Genomic DNA, 16725 nt, shown 5'->3' with positions numbered 1-16725 from the left:
CTGTCATTTACCGTTTAAAGTGGGTCAGGAAGCTGAAGGAGAGCTAGGACCCAGGGAGTTTCTCAGGTGTTGACAGACATCACAGCCAAAACACACACAGAGGGAAGGTTGTGGTCATGACAAAAGGTGGCTTGACTGAGCCTGTGACAGGTGCCCTGGAGGCGTCACCTTGTGCATCCCTCTGATCATAGCTGACCAGCACCCAAGTAGGTGGGGACTGGGGTTTTCCCAGCATGGGGGTGCAGTTAGCACTAAACCTGGGTGGCCCCAAAGCAAAGTAGTGTATGTTGGTCAGCCACCACCCCAAGGTGAAGGTGAACTTACCCTCGTGTTGCAAATGGAGAACTCGAGGCTAGAAGGGTGCAGTCGCCTGGCCAGTCTCCTTCCAGGGGCAACATAGTGGGCCCCTGGCACATAGTGGGACTGGCACATAGTGGGCCCAAGTTCACCGTCTTTGACTGCAACCTCCTTCATAGCCACGAGAGGAGCTCCTCTTCCAACAGAAGTCTCAAGTTCATCTATAGAATTACACCATCAGATGAGAAAGTCCCAATTCCTTTTGGAAAAAGAATAGGGGTAAAAAAAAAAAAAACAGGAATCTTACATGGCAGGCACTGTAAGAGACCTGATTTGGAGAAGGTGCACCATCAAGGCCACTGCCATCAGGCCCCAGCACAACCCAGTGAGACTGCGTCACCCTCCCACCTGGACGTCGCGCCTCCCAGGTCCTGGGTCACTGGCCGGAGCCAGGCCAGGAAGCTGCCCCAGCCTCTATCCTGCTGGCTGCTGTTTTTTAGTAGTGTGTGTTTATCACCACGGAGAAGGGTTCGGGGCCGCTGGAAGGAAGCAGGCAGCGTCTGGGGATGGCCCATGCTCCAGGTGAGGGCGGGCTGGGTGCCGCCTCACCTCTGATGACCCAAGTGGCTGGGCTCCCAGCTTCTCCCGCCTTTGACTTTCTAATCCATGAGATTGTGATGAGAACGACTGCACAGGCAAGAGCATTAAACTAAACGCGTCTGTGGAAGCGCCTTGCCTGAGTGATACTCACTAATGCCAGCTCCTGTCCCTGCAGATAAGAGGAGATTGCGATTGTGCCTCAGTTGGGCCCTGAGCTTCCTGGCTGACGGGCAAAAGTGAAACACAATGGCGTGCATTGTTCTAGTCTGATTAAAAGAACGTTCCCAGTTTTTCAGGAAACATAAACACTTTCCTGGTGCCACAGTCCAAGACAACTGCATGTTTTAAACCTGATAGGGTTTGCAATCATGATCCCCCAAAAGGTGGAGGAGCCTCCTTTTGCAATCCACAGCATGTACACATCAATCCTTTCATGAAAAAGCACTACTCTGAGACTGGACCCTAACCCTCAAGGATGGCTAAGGAGTTAGAACTGAGGTCTGCTTCTCCGCGTCTGGCTCTTGAATGGACATCTTATGATGAAAACACAAAGGGAAAGGACAGGTCTGCTGATGAGAGGGACTCCTCTGTCCATTCTGCTCCAAGATGCTGCTGTGCGTGGGCTCAGAGAGCGGGGCTCCCGGGACTCGCGGGTGGCTCTGGAGTCCCACACCTGCACAGGCAGGAGGCTGACCTCAGGGACTGAGAGCTGAGTGGGCTGTTGGCACAGGTCCTGTTGCCCTGTGAGTGTGCATGTTGGTCTGGGAGCCTCTCGGCCTTGCTCCAAGGGCTCGGCTCCAGGAGCCTTCAGGGATGCTGGCGCACGAGGGCGTCCCCTCCTCTCTCCTGTCCAGAAATTCCAGAATTTGGATTGATGTGCAACCTCGATCCCAGTGTTCAAAATGTTGAATTTGAGTTGTTCGTCTTTTTTGCAGAGGAATTTAAACTTGTGGGTGAGATAACCCCCCACATGCAGATTCCAGTGGGGAACCCCAGGGACCCTGTCCTCTAGCGGCTTTCAGGACTGAGCTGCTTCTGACTTTCCAGACCACCCTAACCTCAGAAGCCAGCCAGTCCAACAGGAGGAAAGGAAGGGGTCTGGTCAGTGTCATCACAGCTCTGAGGTAACAGGTCTGTACCTGCAGAGTTAGTGGGAAGCAGAGCTCTGGGACCACATCTCCTCCTCCTGTTCTTTACCCCCACGTGGACGCCTGTCCTTCAAGCCCAGCTGAGCTCCCTTCCTTGTTACCCTGGGCAGACCTCCCCTCGACACCGCTGATAACTCATCCATGTTTTCATGTAGCCTAAAGCTCCTAATCAGATGTCCCCAACGTGACTGGCATTTGATGAGCACCTGCTGGTCCACAGTGGTCCAGCTGGTCCACAGGTGGAAGGATGCCTGGGAACAGCCTGCAGAGCTCTTTGTTCTTCCCAACTCTGACGCTGTGGTTTGGGCTGTTCCTCTGCTCCTCCAACAGTGAGCTCGGTTTACTAGCAAGGCCCCAGTTCTGGTTGTAGCTGCCCTCACAGAAGAGATCAACTGCCATCTCTCCTGGTTACCCAGAGATTTTAGGTGGATGAAACTTCTTTTTACATCAACAGGATGTTTGGCTGGGGGAGGGTCATTTCATTTTAGTCATGAAGTTCGTAAATGAGTAGTCATTTTAAAATACATTGTCCCCAGGTGAAATTTACCTGGGGCTGTGTCTTTAGGATTAGTAGAGCTGGCAAGATCCACCAGGGCCGTTATCCTGTCCCTTATTTGTCACAGAACCTGCAGGTGTCACTGCCGTGTCCTGTGTCCCTGGCAGAGGTCTTGTCCTGTTGGGAGTCTCGCTAGGCTGAAATGTGAAGTAGTCTTAACACGAACATGACCTTCTCTTGTTGGGTGTAGGCATCACCCTAATGGGGAATCGGCAGGGCTGGCACCTTGAGGTGAACCACCTCAGACGCCCACACCCGACCCAGGCCCTGTGGACGCAGGGAGTCCAGCCCAAGGCAGGTACCAGGGAACCCGTAGAGTTGGGTTAGGACAAGGTTTGACACAACTATGATGAAGTTTGACTTATAAATTAGGTACCAAAAGAGATCAGCAACCCCAACTGGTCATGAAATGGGACGATTCTAGCAATGAACTGGAGTACAATTGCCAGTACCATGACGGGCGTGGGGTTGGACGGTAATTTAAACAAGGGCCACTTGAACACAGCTCTGCGATCTGCGACAGCCTGCTTGCCCAGACAGCTGCAGAGCCGCTCACGGGTGGCCACTATACACAGCGTGGGTGCGCTGGACCAGGGTGTGATTCACGTCCCTGCTGGGACAGCGAGGGACGTGAATCACACTACTCGGAACACCTAGGAATTCAGAACTTGTGAATTGTTTATTTCTGGATCATTTTATTTAATATTTTTGGACCCTGGTTGACCATGGGTAGCTGAGACCTTGGAAAGCAAAACTGCCAGTGAGGGGCTGGAGATGTGGCTCGAGTGGTGGCGCACTCACCTGGCATGCGCGAGGCACTGGGTTCAATCCTCAACACCATATAAAGATAAAATAAAGATATTATGTCCACCTAAAACTAAAAAATAAATATTAAAAACAACTGCCAGCGAGGAGGACACTGCCCTTCCCCCTGTGATTTCCAGGGAACTCCCGACAGCCTGAGACTCTCGGGAAGGAGGAGATTGGTTGGAACACAACATTTCCAATTCCAGTGGCCAACATCCCCTCCAGAGGCCAGGTTGCTCACTCAGGCCTCCCCAGGTTCCCGCTGATGGCCAGTGGACCAAGAGGTGTCCCTCAACCTTGGGCCCAGCTTGGACTAAGTGCAGCTTTCCCACATTTTGGAGACAGGGCCTGGTCTGCCAGAGCCCCCAGGAGCTTTTCTTTGGATTTGCTTGTGAACCTTCAATGACTTTGGGTTGGGTGGGCAGAGCACATGTCTGTAGGCTCCTCAGGGACGTGTCACACCAAGTACTGGCTTATTGAGGATGCTGGGCTGCTTTACCCTGAGGGCAAGGAAGCATGGCCCATGTCCTTCCTCTGATCAGCTGAGTCCTGAGCACTGCCCCTGGCCAGTGCCTGGAGGCCACTCCTTTACACAGCTTGTCCCCAGGAAGGGACTCCTGACCCTGGAGCCAAGTTGGGGGTTGTCCCAATGTAGGGGGCTTGCTCTGGATCTGGCTCTGTAGCAGATCTAGCTGGAACCTCTTACCAACCATGTGCCTCAAGCAAGTCACTTCAGGGTCGTCTTGAGATCAGATGGAATCCTGTATGTGAGGGATCTAGCCTGTCCTTAGTCAATGTGGTTATTAGGTAGCATAGGGACGCCTCTATTCCCTGGGCACAGACCCCACCCATGGCCACATCAGGGGTCAGCAGTGACATTTCTCTCTTTTCCTGGGCCTCACTCCTCACAACTCCAGGATCACCCACACATTATCTCACTGGGTCATCACCGTGGAGCTCTGAGGGACATATCAGTGACCTCATGTGTAGAGAACATTGAAGTACCGAGAGGTGAAGGGACCTGCCCACAGCCACCCAGCCTTCCACTGCATCAGAGGGCAGGGCTCTGGCTCAAGAAAACACTGCTTCCTTCTCCTTCCCTCAGAGGGTGGATTCCAGAAAGACCACCTGCCCACGCGGGGGGCAGGGAGGGCACTGACCCCCAGGTATGTGCAGGCTTACGTCAGCCCACTCTACCTCTGGCCTGTGACACCTCCCCTCTCCCAAGCCTTGGCACCGTTCCCACCATGAGCCCCGGCAGCCTGAGCACATGGCATTCCAAGGTGAGATCTTGAGGTGTAAAGAAAGTCGTTTTCCGAGAGCCTCCCGGAGGCGCTGCCTGGCGGTGGAAGGGGAGAGCTGGCCTTTGTAGGTGGACAGAACAGAAAGCTGTCCAGCATTACACTTTTGTGGCGGAGGATTGTTCCAGAATGGAGCGCTGCATATTTTTGTGATAATGCTGTTTTTGTTGTCAAATGAATGCGGCAGTGTTCTTCCCTGTGGAGGACGGATTCGTTACAAGTTCACAGAACTTTTTCAGTGGCAGCGAAAAATAGGTGCTTGTCCTCAGCAATGTGTATTAGGCCTGGAGACGGATTTGCCAGGAGCTGGGTGATTTGTGAGTTCCCCCAAAGCTTACCTTTTATGACAAACTCTATGTTAAAGAGGAGAGATGCTTAGCTTTTCCTCTTTAGACATCGCAGTGGGCAGCCACGGCGTTCTCGGCTCTTCTCATCTGTTTTAAATCTGGACTCTCCCCTGTGCACTTTCAAGGGATTCTAATTAATAACTAGTTGAAATGAGTCAGGTCGGCCTGATGGACAGGAGCGATCATTACACCCAAATATTTGAGGGTGCTTTGACAAACCAACCAGTTGATTGGCAGATCAACTTATATGTCCCCTAATTTTCAAAATCTTTCTTCCCAATATGTAACAAACTCCTCTGCTCTGGGAAGCACGTCCCTGCGAAGGATCCGTCGTCTGGAGGATGCTTCTCCCTCTGTGTCTGGCACTGATGTGTTTTTTCGTAATCTCTGAGTGGCATCCCTGCATGGCGAGGGCTGCGTGTCACAGTCAGCCACATCTCTGATGGCCCTGAGCCTGAGCCCACAACCTTACCCATGTCCCTGGTCCAGCCTGAGGTCACCTGCTTCCTTCCCCACATGTCTCCAGGCACGTGGATGCTGCCTGTTCTTCCGTAGCCCCCAGCCCCACCCCTCTGCCACAGCCCTCAAGCACACCATCTGGACCACAGGGATGTCCTTCTTCTGGTCTCCTTGAAATCTAATTCTGGAGAAAGATGCCCTGACTGGGCCAGCCCCAGGCTAGGAGCCACTGCTTCTGTGTTTCACTGCCCCCGGGGCCTGCCACGATCCAGCTCTCAACCCTCTGTGCTCCAGAAGTCTGTTTGGAGGCTTGTCTTTGGACTTCCTTTAGGGTAGAGGCCTTGAGGGTTGTGAGTGGATTTTCTTTTAAGCTCTAAATCCCTAGCACTCGGCACATCACTGGCTCACACTAGATGCTCAGTAAGTGCTAAGTGACTGGTTTAGCATCTTTATCCATTCATCCACCTGGGATTTTCCGAGCTGCTGGATTGTGCACAGAGGTGTTTAGGTAATAAAGAAGTTCTCAAGACAGCAGCTCCTATTTAGATGGCACCGAGCTAGCTGTGGCTTGTGTGTCTAGTGGTCCCCTTGCTCTGGCCATCTGTCAAGGGAGGGTCACACCTGCCCACATGGTAGGGCAGCAGGCATGGCCTGACCTATGTCCACTGCCCTGCCCTGTGAATTGCCATGAGGGGGCTGTTAGGGGGAAGCTGTAGACAGAAGGAAGAGGTGGTAAGGACAGAGAGTGCTGGGCAGGACCAGGCCACCCTGGAGGGCGGGGACAAGACATTGAGGGCAGGGCTCATGTGAGTCGAACCTGGCAGGTTTGAGCTATCAGGGAACAGCACAAAGAAGTCAGGGAGGGCGCTGGGACGGTGCCTGTGAGAGCCGGTTGCTGTGGCCTCTGCCGGCCCAAGGCCCTTGCCCAGGAGCATGCACTCTCCGATAAGCAATGCAGAGGGCGTGAGCTCACGTGCCCTGCTCTTCTCCACACCAGCTTGATCAGCAAAAATGCTGTCTCCTGCATTCATTAGCAATAGCTGTTGTTCTTTCACAGTAAAATTGCATTTATTTATTCTAGTGAAGTGGTCCTCCGCCATGGGGATTGGATCTGTGACAGCCAGCATTTTAATGAACAGCAGCAGTTGCACTTTTAAATGAGGCAGGAAGCCCTACCTTTGCTTTCATCCGGGGTCCGTGGCAGGAGCAGACCTCTGAGTAGTGACTCTGCTGGCCTTGCCCTTGCTGAGTCACATGGCTCTGCAGGCTTGTGGCTGGTCAGTGTCAAAAGAGTCACCAGCCAGAGCCTTCGCACACATAGTTGGCAGCCTAGTCACATACCTAGAGTCACCTGGGGAAAGGCAGGTGCGATTCAGATTGACAATCTAGAAAGGAACGTTTACCAACATTGGCTTCCTATGTCTGAATATTAGAGATGCATCGTGTTCTCTGAGGTTCAATCAACACAAATTTACTCAAGAAAAATACCTTTTGAAACAAATTTAGTGTTCATGTACCCAACCAGCCTGTCCTGGGCACCCTCTGCAGTCTGAGCCCAGTCTGCGGAATGAGAGAGAGGGGAGTCTGCCCATCCCAGCTGAGTTAGGATAGGAACACTGTCAGGTAAAGTGGGACCAAGGCTCCCCACCAGTCCAGCTTACCCTACCCAGGCGTCTCCCTTGCTTCACTCAGTTGGTGGAGACATTTATGTTTGGGAGCCAGTGACTGCAGCCTCTGCATGCTCTCCTGGACCACATCCCGCCAGTCCCCAGCATCAACCCTAAGATTAACACCTGGACGATGAGAATGGTCTTTGGACTTGGTAGGGCAGCAGCAGGTACACCATGGAATTCCCCCTCTGGTTGAGCAAAGGGGATGGATGCCTCTCTTCAGCCTATAGACTGTTTCTCTCCAGTTTCACTAGAAAAGGTGGCTCAGTGAGTTCACCGTGCAGTCACACCTCCAAACACATATGTCCACAGAAACACGCCAAGGAGCGGACTGTGGCAACATGCCTGCGGGAGTCCTTGAGGAGTTCATTTCTATTTCCCTCCAGGAAACACACAGCAAGAATGTCACTGCAGAGAAGTGAAGCCATCAAACTATGTCCTTCGCTTTTGTTTTCTATGCCAACTGGAAAAAGATTCTGAGGTCGGATGACTTTTGGTGGAAAGTCCTGATCCTGCTGGAGGACAGAGTGCTCTCGGTGCCATGCCCAGGAGACCCACGATCTCACCCCCACTCTGGTATTACAGACCAGGCCCTGGGCCCTGCGCAGGCTGGCATTACTTTAGAACATGGCTGAGCTCTGCATGGCACCCGTAGACCCGTGGGAGGAGACCAGAGGCAGGCCCAGCAGCTGGGGGCAAGGGGCCTGTGGGCCACAGCTGGGGCTGGACCCCACTTGGTTAGAAGAGAGCAAGTGAAGCAGGGTGTCACTCAGACCTGGTGTCGCTCAGACCTGGGGGGTGTCATTCAGACCTGGGGGGTGTCACTCAGACCTGGGGGTGTCACTCAGACCTGGTGTCGCTCAGACCTGGGGGGTGTCACTCAGACCTGGAGGGTGTCGCTCAGACCTGGGGGGTGTCACTCAGACCTGGGGGTGTCACTCAGACCTGGGGGGTGTCACTCAGACCTGGGGGTGTCGCTCAGACCCGGGGGGTGTCACTCAGACCTGGGGGTGTCACTCAGACCTGGGGGTGCCAGGCGGCTCACAGGTGGCCCCATGCTGGACGTGGCAGGGGCCCCAGACTATGGCCTGGCTGAAGGGCACCGGCTGCCGTGAGCGTGAGGACCCCTGGGACTGCTCTAGGACTTCCCACTGGCAGACGGTGGCAGAGCAGATGGAAACATGGCTGGAAGTCGCAGCTGCGTATTTTTGACACTTCTAGAACAATTCCAACAATGCCCCTTTTTTCTTGGAAGTTTTTGAGGGATGATGTAAAGCCTGCCCCTCGCCCTCCCAACATGCGGAGTCTGGTACACTGGACGTTTTCCCAAGGCCAAGCAAACGAGGCAAAGCTGGCCTTGGGCAGAGAGCATCAGATTCCTGGAGTCAGGACTGGACTTAGGTTGTGGGTGGGAGAGAGCGTCTTGGGTGGCAGGGTGCAGAGGCTATGATTTGGGGGGCTCAGACCCTCTTTGGTCCTTGGTCCCTCTGAGGTGAGCTGAGGGGCTCATAGGTGCATCTTGGGAGCCTGCCTTCATCCTCCACATTGTAAGGGTTCTGTGACACTCAGAGCCCCCTGCGGGGCCCCAACCCCAATGGGCACTGAGGGCAAGGCATAGGGAGGTGGCACACCCCTGGGATATCTCCCCCAAGCTCTCGGAGGGTGGATGATGAGGTCAAGAAGGGTCTGAGAAGCTGGGCTGGGGATCCTAGAGCCATGCCTTAGCTGAGTGTGCTGTGGACAGAGGGTCCTGCAGGGGCCCCCAGGGGCAGCCCAGGGGGACAAACAGCATAGCCAGGAACTTAGTGCAGCCAGTTCCTAAGAGCTCAGGGAGGCAGAGAAGGCGGGGGCAGCCCTGGGTCCCATTGCACTCTTCTGTGGTAGCACACTTTGTGGCAAATGATTTACCTCTCTGGGGCTTGGTTTCCTCATCTACAAAGCGGATCTAGAACAGATTCCTCCTGGGAGTGTGCAGAGGGGTCAGAGGTCCCTGTCTATGCTTAGCAGGGCATCTGGCATGGACCCCGCTTTACGGTGGTGCTTCTCCAAGGAGCTTCCCTGATGCAGCTGTCCATACCACCCCAAGCTGGACCCCTGCAGGGAAGCTGCTCATGGGACAAAGATTTGTTTAGAAAAACCTGACCATGACTGTCACTATCTGAGAAGTGGATACGCCCGCCCTGCACCAAGAGGCCAGAAAATCATTAAGGTGCCCTCTGGGGCTGGAGCAGACCCTGCCCCTCGGAAGACAACTGGTTCAAGTCACTGTGCTCCTAAAGTCCACAGTGATGGTAAGGGCACAGACAGACGACAGACTCAACAGTAAGGAAACCATTTGTACTTGTAAAAATGAGTCCCTCTGACTTACCGATTTGCATTGTTTCTAAATCCAAAGAGGGTGCTCCTGCCGTGGAGTAGTTAGAGAGGCACCCTGTGTGTGCTTGGGGTGGGGTGTGCTGAAGGCAGGGTGTGCATGGATCTTTGTCAAGCAGCTGCCCATGAATACCTTCCTAAAAGTCGCCAAATATTTAGGAGTCTTGCTGTGTGTTGGCAGAATGCGTGGTTGAGGAAGTGGCTACTTTTTTTCCTGCCTTTGCAGAATTATTTTTGAAGGTTTCAGCCCCTTTCAAGGTGGCTTGAGGCCTTGGGCAGGTGGATAAGGCTCAGCCAGACTCCTTCATGTCAGGGCGGCCTCCCTCCCACCCACCCCGGCTGCAGTGGCTCCTTCCAGCCTTTCTTTCCTACATTAGAGAAAGTAACAGCTTTGCTGATGCTTGGAAGGTAAACAAGGAACTGTGAGACTTGGCAGAGGGCGGCAGCGTGAGACTCTGAAGCCTGATGATTCAGAAACATGATGCACTTCCCTCCTCGTCGTAGTCCCTGTGCTTGGAGGTCGCTGTGATCGGGAGTGAGTAGCAGTCTGTGCCCCCACCCCGCCCCGTGCTCTCTTATTCATTGTCATTGGGCCAGCCCACTGTCTTTGCAGTGGGGGGCAGAAAGGGGAGCCCAAGAGAACACATCCAGGATGGAGGAATGTGGCCTGCGTTGTGATCTCTCACCACAGAACTTCTTCAAGATCCTTGTCCCCATTATTTAATTACATGAAGTATCATCATGTGTGACCGTGCTTTAGAAAAAATTTCACGCATCATTTAAAAGTTCGTATTTTAGGTATGTTACACGTGTAGAAATGTGTATGTAAACATTTTTAAATAAAATGCAAATCTGCATCTGAGCAACAAGGGAAGCTTACAAATACGCACGCCGCTCAGCACCGTAATGCTGCCCACTCAGATGCTTGCAATGCTTTTAGCCCTGGGTGTGCGCGAGAGACATTTTGCTTTTGTCTGAGTTTGGAAAGATTGGCCCATTCTGTCCGTCTCGGAAATAACTGATTTCCTTGCAGTGGAACAGTTCCAACGGGCTGGTTCTCACACCATAGACCTGTTTTCTGACCTGAGGGCAGAGTTGGAGCCCTCAGTTACTTCCCTATCGTCTCTCCATATCCAGAGCCACCAGGCTGAGCCCGCTCTGGCCACCTCCTCCAGGAGCTCCTGCCTCCTTATCTGAACTCCCCCCCGCCCTCCCGCCTCTCTTGGGGCTGACTTTCCCTATTCCAGGTTGTCGCAGCCGCTTTCCCAGGGTTTCCCAGGGCGGGCTGGGCTTCCTTCCTGTTCAGCTCCTGGAAGCAGAGTGGCAGCAACTGTGCACTCTGGGGACCCACCTACCCAGCGCCAGCTCAGGGGCCAGGCCACCCCCAGAGACCCAGTTCTCCCTGCAGGAAGGATGTGGACAACTGTCCTTCCAGGTGTTTTATGGAGCAGAGAACCCAGTGGCCTCTCCCTAGGATTGGAAGAGATTTCAAGGAATGAAGGATCCGATGTCACTGAGGCCCTCAGTAAAGTGCACTTCTGGGCTCCCCCTCCCTGTGAGCAGGACCCAGCCACTAGGAACCCAGAGAGAGGAAGTGAGCCCTGCCTGAAGGGATTACCACCTCCCTGGGGGAGCAGAGATACCACCCAAACCCCAAGGAAACCAAGGTGAAAGGCCATGCAGATGGCTTTCCCCAGAGGCCCAGCAGGGTGGCTGGGTGGCCGTTCCTGCTGCTCCTCCTCGCTCTGCAACCTGTGGAGAAGCTCTCCAAGCCTCAGCGTCCTCCTCTTAACAATGGTCTCCTCGCCTGTTGGGACAGTTGGGAGATGTGGCGGAGCAGCCCCAGGCACTCCATGGGCACTGTGAAGCTCAGCCCTCCTTCCCCTTGTGGAGGATGCTGCCCCTCAGGATACGGCAGGAAGCTTCCAGCTTGTGCAAGGAGGCTGCTCAGCTCTGGACCCGCCCTCATGAACCACCCCCCCAACCCATGGCTCTCCTGTGCTTCTTTCACATTCTCCAACACTCTGCTCAGTGTCACAGTGACCATTCCCACTGGGGCCTTGGGAACGGGTGTACTCGGGTCAGGTGTAGTTTAGGGAACAGGTAGTTGTTTGGGTTTTGCTCTACTTCTGTACTTAGAGAAACTGAAGTTGTGGTTTCATGAACCACAAACGAACAAACTACATAATCTATTTGCAATACCATTCTTCAATTATTCTTTGTTTAAAAAAACTTATTCAAAGTTAGGTTTTTAATTATCTGTGTTTGACCAGGGTTTTGTCGATTGCTTTATTCATTTATTTATCCAGTTGTTGACAAAATGCCCTCCTGAATTCATGCCAGGCTGGCTTTTCCTTGTGGTTTGACTTGAGCTCGCTGCCTCTGCTTGCTGCCCTGCTCCAAAAGCTGCTACTTACCAACAGGTTTATTTAACTGCACTGAAGAATAGGTTTGAACACTTGTATCAACCCTCCTGAGAGAGTGGAGGCAATGTCCACACCTGGCTTCTCCCCTTTCTTGGCCTCAAGCAAACACAAGTCACACTTTCCAGAATCTTCCCTGGGTCTTGTGAAGTAAGAGGGGGTGGACTCTTGTAATACGCTACTACAAAAAAAGCAGTTCAACTATCCCCAGCAATCCCCAGTGACCACCTCCTGCCCAATACTGAGTGCCCCTCTACACCACTAGTGGGCTCTATGTTATGTGGGGCTTCACAGCACCCCAGAAACCCTCCATGATTTCACGAGTTATTCCACAGATTGTCTCCCCATTGTTTTATACAGGTTTCCTAGGAGATACTTCTTTCCTAGTAGTGGCATCTTATTTTCTATGCAGACTATCACATCATTTGAGACTAAAGCCTTATTCTTTTTTCCTTTCTAATTCCTATGTATTTTATTTATTTTTCTTATCTTATTATATTGGCTAAGATTTCCAGCAGGATGATAAATATGAGTGATGAGAGCAGATATCTTTGTTTTGTTCTTCTTATTAGAGAGGGGAGCAATCCATCTTCCATCATTAAGATTAATTTTAGCTATAGATTTGCACAAGCAGATTTAAAAATCGCTTAGTAACCACAACTATTTCTTTTGCTTCTTTGGCTTCAAACCTATTTCATGAGTCAATTTTTAATTTAACAATATAGTGATTTTATAACAACCTGTTATAATTTGTACTGTAGAGTCTTTATTGTGTTTGGTTTAAAATAACCAGCCTTGCCAGGACTCAGATAACAAGCAGTCTGTTTTGGTAGAAAACATCATGTACTGCTTTAGCTATTTTAAAACAGCAACAATCAAAACATGATTCCACCCTTCATCAGTGCAAGTGTGCACTCCCAGCTGAGCATGGTGTCCATCCACAGGTGGACAGAAGCCCACTAGCCCCAGTACTGACCACTCACACAGGAACATGAGCACTGTGTCCACCAACAGAATAGTGGGTAAAAAAAACAAATATGGCCATGAAAGATTAGTTTTCTGTAAAGTGTTGGCACATTCTGCATCATGGACGGACCTGAAAAACATTACGCTCCGTTGCAGAAGCCAGTTGTAAAAAGGTCACATGTTGAGTGAACCTATTTAGGTGGATCGTCCAGAACAGGGAAATCCACAGAGATGGAAAGTAGCTGAGTGTCTCCAGGCCAAGGTGGAAGGGCAAAGCTGGGAGCCAATGGGTGTGAGGCTTCCTTTGGGGTGAAAAAATGTTCTAATATTAGATTATAGTGATGGTTGCAAATTTTGTGAATATACTGAAAAAACTGTTGAATCATACACTTTAAACAAGTGAATTTTGTCATGTCAATTATACCTTTAAAAAGCCTTTTCCTTAATTAAAAAAAAAATCTAACATGAGAACTAAGTGAATGGTCAGGCTGGATACTGGTGGCTCTGTGAAACAGACAGGGTGCCCCAGCCAGATCTCACGGGGCCATCCTCAACGGCAAGGAAACACACACTACGTTAGGAGCAGCAGACTGTGGGGGTCTTAGGGGCTGGACACCAGGCATTGGGGCCTATCAGGGGTCTCCCTTGGTGGACTGGCAGCCAGAGACCACAGCAGAGGTTGGGTCTGGACGCTGTCTGAAGCATCGACACCCGGAGTTCTCCAGGAGACTGACACTGTTTCTTCTTCTTTCTTTTTCAGACTATAGCCCTCGTTTTCACTTGGTGAGTACGAAACTTTTTTTTTTTTATTTTTTCACTGTATAGTTAACTAGCTATAAGACTGTGTGGGATTCCACTGTGGGGCTTGTTTTCCTGAGGAAGAGGGCCTCATGGTCGGTGGGTGACATTTTCGCTCCACGCCTCGCCGTGGGCCAGGGGGCTTCACACTTGTAGTCGCATCGCTTTTTACCTTTGGCTCGGCTGCTCCGGATCCTGAACTGTGTTGTTGAGAGCACCCTCTGCACGTGCTTCCTTTCTCTGACTCATGGGTACTCTCCAAAGGGCTTCCCTTATCTCTGTGGCACACATTTGACGCCTATGAGGGCACACGGAGGTGCATAATTGCACGGGTGGTAATTGCTTCTTAAATTGATCTGCTGTGGGAGAACTGCTAAAAAGGAGATTTTCTGGATTGCACGCCTGGTAAAAACCGTGTCGCTGTCACACATTTTATGCCTTTGGGGGACCAGGCCACAGCAAAATTCCATGGCTTTGATGTCCTTAGAAAGGGAAAACTTTAAACACCATAGCTGTTTTGTGATCTATTTAATCAACTTAATGCTGTTCCGTTTCCTGCAGAAAGCCAGGGAAGGAAATCTGAATGTCCACAGTGTGCGCAAGAGGTACATGGAACTCTCTCGACCCCTAGCACCATGACCCTGGCCACTGGGAAGCTTTATTTCCTAAACGCATAACCTTATTTGAGATTTGCTGTGCCCCAGAATTATTTTAAGGCCAATGGCTCAGCTCTTTTGTCCTGGCTGCCCCTTCTTATAGGCAGAGGCCCTTTACAACACCATTCCATCTGGACATGAATGTTTGTGGTTATTCCTGGTGTCACCAAAGGCGTTTCGGTTGCCTGGATATCTCTCCTTACTTCAGTAAGAAATGTGAAATATAGTGAAAAATTTATCGAGTTAGAGAAGAGCTACCTACTAAACTGGTTTTGCTACCATTGTTGGCACCTGTTGTACCATGACTGGGTGTCATCCATTCCGAGTGGCATACTCTGCATGGGTAGATGTTAATGGTGGGATCAAAGGGGAGGATCTTACTGGAATAACATTTGTGGGATGGAGACATAATTACACGAAGTCTGCAATCCCTGTTGCCTCAGAGTCCCAGCCAGAGGTGTTGGCTTGTCCGTAATGGCTAGGACACATATTAAATATGATGCTCATCAAAACCAGTGGCTCCAAGTGCTTTGAGAATGCGCCTCCCATGCTGGAATGAAATATTTGAGGGTCAGACCCCACAAATGCATCTCCTTCTGAAGCCCAGGGGGCCTGGGCTTGTTCCCAGCAAGACCTTGGCACTGCTCGACTCCCTGTTCTTGCTGGCCCTCCACTTGCAGCCTTGCCTTCTGCCGGTTCTAGGAGTTCCAGCCTCTTGGCCAGAGGACCCACTGCTGGGTAGTGAGTCAGCAGCTCTCCAGTGGAGAGATCCTGTGACAGGTGCTTGCTCAGGTCCCCTTCTCCCCAGCACTGTCTCAACCCCGGCTAGAAGTTTAGAAGTTGGGGCCCTGCCCAGGCCTATGTCCAGGAGCTGGCTCCAGTGCCTCCTGGTCTCTACCCAGGATGCATGGTAGCAGAGCAGCTCTGGGCAGCACCTCCTTTCCTCCTGGCCCAATCCGTGGCCACTATTTCAGTTCTGCTTAGGGAACTGCTGAGTTCCTGGATTTACATTGCTTCCAATTTCAGGAATCTTTGTCTTTGGCATGAGGAGCAGATATTTGAAGTATGGGCCTCCTGCCCACTGTACCTCATGCTGCCCCATCTGGAACCAGTTACTGGGCTGCTGGGAGGAAAATCTGGCTGGTCTTTTAACCTGTTGCATTTCCATTGCTAACCATTTTAGACTTCCCTGAGCCTCAGAATATCAATTAATAGAAGGAAATATATTTCTAACTTGTGGGATTAGAGACTTACTTTTGAGTCAGTGAGAACTACATAAGAATCCCTGTTGGGCAGGGCAGCGCAGCCTCCTGTGATTGGAGACATCACAAGCCAGGAGCCAGGTAGCCCCTTGCTGAGCGAATATGCCACCATATGAATGAGTCTCTGGTTGTGATATCTAAATATGTGGCCCAAGGTAAGCATTTAATAAATGCCAGCTACTGTTATTACTGCTATTCTAATTCTTAACCTCATCACAGAATTAAGACAACTGTTTTTAACTTTTAAAGGAGGCATTTAACTGGGCTGTTGTGTATGTGTCCCCCCTTTTGTGGATATCAGAGTTCCCTTTATAGAAATAATCCCTGATTTTTTCATTAAAAACCCAAATTAATATTTGACTTTCAAAAAATGAATCAGATTTTTTCCTTGTTGAGTCGAATTAGGAGTCTTTAGCCACGCCCCCATTCTCAAGCTTCTTTTCCTTTTCTTTTCCTTGCATGTAACCATGTGCTTGTAGAAGTGCCACTGTCAACTGCTCACATTGGGTTTCAAGTGGACTGAGTTTCTTTCAACCGGAGCGTGCTCACATCCCTGGGGGTTTCCGTGGCTCAGTATTTCATGCAACGGAATTTAAGAACTAATAATTTATGGAAGACACACAATTGAAGTTAAATATTTCCTGCAAACTCTTTAAGGTCTTATATTTTTAAACCTAGGGGTATCTACCTGTAGGTAAAATTAAATGATATTGTAAGTTGACTGTTCCACTGTGGTTCATGGAAATACCAAAGGAACAAAAAAACAACTAAATTAAAGCACAACTATTAGGCCGCCGTGGATTTTTATTTTGAAGTTTAGTAGGACGGTCACCCACCAGCCGCCCTTCAGTGGTGCGCTGTGCTTCCTCCTCTGTCACTTTTGGTACCTGCCCGGTCATTTTTCTTTCTTGGTGTGGGTGTGAATGGTTACCACGACAGGAAAAAAAAGAATCTGTAGTTTTTAAAATTAAGCTCCTGGGCCTAGTATCATTCTGACGGGGCCGGTGAGCAGGCTAGCTGGCTGTCTGGCTGTGCAGCTGGGGAGATGGGCTTCAGGTGGCA

General features: G+C 51.0%; 1 protein-coding gene and 1 long non-coding RNA gene across 5 annotated transcripts in view; both read left to right on the top strand.

The window, feature by feature from the left end:
- The window catches only part of Ptpre (protein tyrosine phosphatase receptor type E), a 131143-nt gene that overhangs the window by 40188 nt on the left and 74230 nt on the right, over nt 1-16725 (top strand). For all 4 annotated transcript variants that reach the window (XM_027929927.2, XM_027929925.2, XM_027929924.2 and 1 more), the window contains exon 2: nt 13708-13730. Coding sequence is in view for 3 of the 4 variants with exons in the window: in XM_027929925.2 (XP_027785726.1) it covers nt 13708-13730 (23 nt within the window). In the remaining variant the exon portion in view is untranslated. The remainder of the gene's footprint in view (nt 1-13707; nt 13731-16725) is intronic.
- Nucleotides 15711-16455, top strand: LOC114088383 (uncharacterized). The gene is made up of 2 exons (XR_003581994.2): nt 15711-15818; nt 16143-16455. It is a non-coding gene; the product is annotated as an uncharacterized lncRNA (long non-coding RNA).

Source organism: Marmota flaviventris, chromosome 4, assembly GCF_047511675.1.
Source record: "Marmota flaviventris isolate mMarFla1 chromosome 4, mMarFla1.hap1, whole genome shotgun sequence".
NCBI classification, from domain to species: domain Eukaryota; kingdom Metazoa; phylum Chordata; class Mammalia; order Rodentia; family Sciuridae; genus Marmota; species Marmota flaviventris.
This window is presented reverse-complemented; position numbering and strand designations above follow the sequence as displayed.